This window comes from Pinus tabuliformis, chromosome 2_2 (genome assembly GCF_031772625.1).
Source record: "Pinus tabuliformis cultivar Carrire ecotype Pingquan chromosome 2_2, CPIR1, whole genome shotgun sequence".
NCBI lineage: Eukaryota > Viridiplantae > Streptophyta > Pinopsida > Pinales > Pinaceae > Pinus > Pinus tabuliformis.
Genome location: NC_142300.1, coordinates 321,131,549 through 321,137,418, shown reverse-complemented (window position 1 = coordinate 321,137,418; position 5,870 = coordinate 321,131,549). Strand labels below are relative to the sequence as shown.

Below are 5,870 nucleotides of genomic sequence, written 5' to 3'. Positions count from 1 at the left end.
GTAAAGCAACTCTCCCGGAAAAGCTGTTGTTTAATCTTTCTGTGAACTGTTTGGGAATGAAGAGTAGGACTACTGTTATTTCTCTGTTTGGAAATGAAGAGTAGGACTACTGTATTTCTCTGTTTGGAAATGAAGAGTAGGGTTACTGTTATTTCTCTGTTATTAGTAGTGACAGTGCATTTTCTTCCTTATCTGTTAATACAAGATGAGATATTAGAGAAAGTGATTGTTAGAGAGGAAAACAAACAGTGGCAGGCGTGAAAGTCTGCAGTCTGAGCTCAATGAAACATGTGTATAAACAACATAGTAAAGGTTAACTGTTTACGAAAATGCATTTACAAACAACAAGAAATAGACCCATCTGAGGAAACCGAAAACCATAGTGTTAAACTGTTAACGCCTGAGATGTAGGCAGAACCTGGGGAATTTTAAGTTTCTATACGTAGTGTGTTCTAATAAAGGAAAGAAAGTGGAACGACCATACTTGTGAAGGATGTATTAAACCCTGGAGACCAATGAGAGTTGGGCTGAGTTATCAAATCCTGGAGTCCCAAATAGGTTGTACATAATGAATAAACTTAAGACAAACCACTCAAGACTATAGATTCATCGTGGAGGTATATGCTATCCGAACGGCAATGCTCCAGCAAGGGAGGCCGCGGGTTTGGAGCATTCCCACCATAGTCTAGGAAGAAACCCTGAGAGGATTTGTTGAACAGTAAACATAATCAATCCACAGACAGACATAGGGTGACTGGTCATAACCCTGAGTGACTCGTAGGAATCTTGCTATAAAAGAAAATATTCAGAAGATTCATATAACCAGCGACTTTCTAATGGAAAATTTATTAGCATATAGGCCATAGAAAACCTGTTGGTCTCAAAATAGACATGTATAACAAAACTCTGCATTTTGGAAATAAACACGAGTGCGAAAATATAAATAGTTAAGCATCATGGAGCTATCGCTTAAACAATAAATTCGCCTGTTCATTATTTGAGGAAATTATACAAAATTTAGAAGTCAAGTTCCAAGAAACCAAACTAGAAATCATCGTGAACTCGGTTGTTGCCGAGAAGAAGTTGTTAAGGAAAATACAATCCAGACAGTAGTATTCATATAAACTGGAAACAAAAAGAGAATATAAATTTGGATATACATCAGGGCATTGTACAGGGGGCTCGACCCCGCTTAATTTATAATAAAATTACAAAAGCAGACTCCAGCAGATGATCACACCCTTACAATGGATTTTCAACCAAGGCAAATTACGCCTGAATATACTACAATATAGTCAAGCCTCAGGCCAAGAGAGCCTGTGGCCTCAAATTTCTAAACAACAAGAAAAGCCGTAGAGGAACTCTGTTCCAGGTTTAACTAGAACCCTCTTTGTAGTTAAAAATCACAAAAGGAACAATTTATAATCTTTAGGATGTTAGACCCGCGTACAATGAACTTCTCTCAGACCAATCACGCTAGAGTCATTGGAACTTACCCGGTAATCCGCGCCAGACGTGAGCAACCTTGGTTGCCATGGCCATTTCTCCATGCAAATCTGGCAAACTCCGACTGCATCCATCCATCGTTTATTCGGAACCCTATGACACCAGATGGAAGATTGTCAGGGTTGGGCCAGGTATAGCCAGCATAAAACAAAACGTAAAAAAAGAAACAGAGATAAGGACAAGTAAAAATCCATAGGGCATTTACAGAACAGCACCTCAAAAGCCCAGAAGCTGAGCCAGCAAGCCCCGGCACTCGAACCCTGGTTGCGAACATGGATTCACGCACAAGCTGGGCGCGGTAGAAAGCAGGCAGAGCGGAAACGAGCGCCAGAATGGAATGGGATGAATGAGCTACACCATCCAGATAAACGAGCACAAAACCCCAGAGTGACGCTTGACCCTTGGATTCCCCATCCGAGATCCTGACCATCGATAGCTGGAGGAACCCGAGATGCACGTCTGCCAATGGTACCCTGTTCTCGCCATGCCTCCATGACAGAGCAGGGAATGAATATCGGGCCAGGTGGAAAGTGCAGGTGGATCCGGCTGTTGATGGAGTACCAGCATACAGTGACGATGGTACCATAAAATAAATGTGAGGGACAGTTCAAATGACGGAGAGATAAATACATTGTCAGTCTCACTGCCGGGAAGATTTTTCCAACTGCCGACTCTGGTAGCTTATTAAACAAATTACCGTGTGTATATATATAACAATGCACCAATACATTAACACCTAGGACGAGGAACCTTACAGTAGATTAATCCGGTAAAAAAAAATTCATATGTTAAGTTAAAAGGGATGTGACATCCACAGTAAACCCAAAGTCATGTGTACCTATTTTCTTTGCTCAACCTATAAAAAGAGAGTCATGTATTCATATAAGATGTGAAGGGTGGTAAGAAAAGAGAGTAGTTAAACTTATAAATAAGATAGTTTTTTTTAAAAACAATATAATTTTTTAATAAAAAAGTAATTTTTGGTGATTTAAAATACAATTTTAAATATATAAATAAATTTCACCCAATAAAAAATCTTCAGAGAACTTATATTCTAAAATCTACATTTTCTATAAATTAAAACTTGTATTCTAGAAATTAAATTGTCTATCAAATGCATTATGCCGAAGAAAAAAATAATGAGTAAGATAGCTAGCTCCCTTGCCATAATTGCTGCATGGTCGACCACTCATTCGGTAGTATTAACGATGTGAAATAAATTAAAACAAATGGTCTGACTGACCATGTGAAAACCATTGTTTTGAGCCTCCAGCTCATGGAGAAATGTTAACGATGATACATTTTGCGGAGTCATATACATACAAACCATACATCTTCATTCCATTGCACAATTGGATCTTCAGTGGGATGCTTGTAAGAACTTGTAAGTTCACCTCGGCTTAATGATGGTGGTTATCTCGAGATAATGATTAGGGCATAATAACTAATCAATATTTAATGGGAAAACATTAACCTTAAACACTGAGTACATATGGAGATCAATGGAGGTAAGATTTCTGCTCGTGATACATAACAAAACTTTGGCCGAAACTCAAGATGCCATAGATATAACCTTTAATAACCTTTGAAACATAGTTTAGAATGTATAAATGTACTTTTAAGTTTTACTTTACAAATTAAATTTTAAGTTTAACTTTTTGTGTGTTGAGATTTTTAAATGAACTGCATTCAAAGCATGATCTGCAGATGATCTCCGTAATGTCCACTCAATGTTTAGTTGGTTTTTACGCTTTTGAAGTGACTTATGTTTTTCCTTTTTGTGTGTAGAACAGTTTTAGTACCATATTAAGATTTCACTATTGTTTTGTGAATACTCTTCAAGAGCATCGCATCTTTGCATCGAGATATCTCATCTCTGCATCCAAACCCGTTTCGCATTTGTCTGCCGGAGGAAGTTTGGTCGGTGCTCTTCTGTGACATGAGCAAGAACCGAGAGAGAGTGTGTGGCTTAAAGGGCCTACGCACAAAAACAAAACATGAAAAGCTGCAAACTAGACGACGACAACAAAAAAAAATTAGAAGATAATTTTAATTTTGTGTTTATTTTTTTTAATCGTAAACATGAAAAGCTGCAAACTAAAACAACAACAAAAAAAAATAGAAGATAATTTTAATTTTGTGGGTATTTTTTTTAATCGTTTTTCTGAATTCAGTAAAAATTATATAAGAGAAATTTTTGGTTGTTTCGAACTAAATTAGTTCATCGTCTAGACCAGATGAACCATGGCAAAGGCTTAAATACAGAGCAATGTAGAGACCATAATTTCAAATAACACCTATATTTTAACAATAATATTTAAATTATGATATTAATTTATTAATATATTAAAATTAAATGGCTAGTTTTTTTGAAAACTAATATTACTCCCAAAAAATAATAAGAATAAAAAAAATCAAAGTTATAAAAAAAACAAGTATAAAAAAATCAAAATCAAAAAATATAAAAAAGAGTTAAGACCTTAATGGAGACATGATCATTTAATAAATACAAATAATTAATGGAAATAAATAAACTAAAATAATCCCTGGCTATTATTTTTTCTTTCTATTTTGATGGCGGAGAGAGAAAGGAGAGAGCAAGGAGCGTGGTAGGTTAGCGTTTCAGGGTTCCACGGCCTGCCCTGACAAAATTGCTACAACAAAACCAAACAACGGCCTGCAACCGGATTGCGATTTGTGACTGAGATAGCGATGAACGGTATGGCGGGGGGGGGGGGGAGATCCCCTCCTATAAGGGTGTTGCAATAGGAGAATCGAGCCACCACGACGCCGCTTGTGGGAATGGGGGAAAAGGTAAAGGAATACTGCTTTTGGGAGCCAAATGACAAGCGGGCTTGGGAGGAAAGTGTTTGCCAAGAGCTGCAAAAAAACCAAGATTAGTTATCCCAAACAATACGTTGGAAGAGTATTGAAAGTACATGAAGGACCATGCCCTCATATGCAAGTTGATAAGGGCATGACCGATAGAGAAAGAACTAATAAAATGGATCCAACAATGATGGCAGTCAAAAGGCCACACTGATCTAAAGTTAGGGGTGAAGGGTTTCTTCACAATGATCTTCTCAAATCTAGAAGACAAAGAAAGGATTTTTGAAGATGGACCATACTTCTTCAACAATGCTAGACTCTTCATCAAGCATTGGGAAGAATGCTACAACCTTGATCAGGAGAAACTATTGGCTGCCCCAATATGGGTTCGGCTATTTGGTTTACCAATGGACTTCTGGGATCCAGAGATACTAGAAGGCATTGGAAATTTTATCGGTACCTTTGTTAAAGTGGCAGACTCGACAAGGAAAGGTAGATATACCTCCTATGCCAGAATCTGTGTCTATATGAATATAACGGAGCCACTCCCAGATTATATAGAGTTGGAATACCACAATGAGGTATGGCCACAACCGATTGATTATGATCACATACCATTCTGGTGCCGCAAATGCCATGAATATGGCCACTTGTTCCGGGCATGTCCCCTCAACCAGAAAGAAAACCACCCGACGGATGGAAGGGCAGGGGAATCGATGACGAAAGATGATGGATAAGGGTTTAAGGAGGTGCAAAGGAGGAAAAGAACCCTCAGATGGCTAGGGAATCATAAAGCAAATCAAGCATAGAAGAAACAAAGGCCACGAAACCGCTTTTCTATTTTACAGGAAGAAGACATGGGCGCGGACACGAGAAACATTTCACCGGAAAGGGAAAGCCAAAAAGACAAAGGAATAGAGGGAAATAAAATGAAGGAAATGGTGACTGAGATAGAGCAAGGATTGAAGGACAACATGCAAATGGTGGAACAAACCCTAATGGAGATCGACAACCAGAAAGAAGACCTAAGTGCAGAAGAACAAGTCATGAAGCGGCTATTGCAGGAATGGCGACATTTGGATGAACGATTCATTTTGGAAGATCAGAAGCAACTCTATAAGGAGACCTTCCAATAATATAGAGACAAGCAGGGCTCAACGATAATAAGCCAACCTAAACATTTAGGGGCCCAAGCCAACCAAGGACAAGAAGCGGGAATACAAGGAAAAGGCGGTAAAAAAAGAGGTAGGAGAACGATGAATGAATGCATATAAAAGGTCGAGGAACTGTTGGTGAATTCGAGAAGAGTAGTGTCATTGTCAGAGGTCTTCCACCAACCACTAAAATTGTTAAAATGATTATTACAACCTGGAATATTAGAGGCCTCAACAACAGAGGCAAACAGAGGTTACTTAAGGAGAGGTTGAAAAAAGATAAGCCAAGCATTATGATAGTACAGGAAACCAAAATCAGTGAAAGAAAGCTGAAAGAAATAATGTAACACTTCAAGCCAAAATACCTAGTCATGACCCAGG

General features: G+C 38.3%; 1 protein-coding gene across 1 annotated transcript; it reads left to right on the top strand.

The window, feature by feature from the left end:
• Window positions 1-4,580: 4,580 nt before the first annotated feature.
• LOC149192579 (uncharacterized) lies at window positions 4,581-5,072 on the top strand. The gene has a single exon (XM_089406989.1). The coding sequence runs from the start codon at window positions 4,581-4,583 to the stop codon at window positions 5,070-5,072; it is 492 nt and encodes a 163-aa protein (XP_089263115.1).
• The last annotated feature ends 798 nt before the right edge of the window (window positions 5,073-5,870 follow it).

Excerpts from the sequence above, each read along its gene's own strand:
- LOC149192579 (XM_089406989.1), top strand. The coding sequence starts at position 4,581 with ATGATCTTCTCAAATCTAGAAGACAAAGAAAGGATTTTTGAAGATGGA.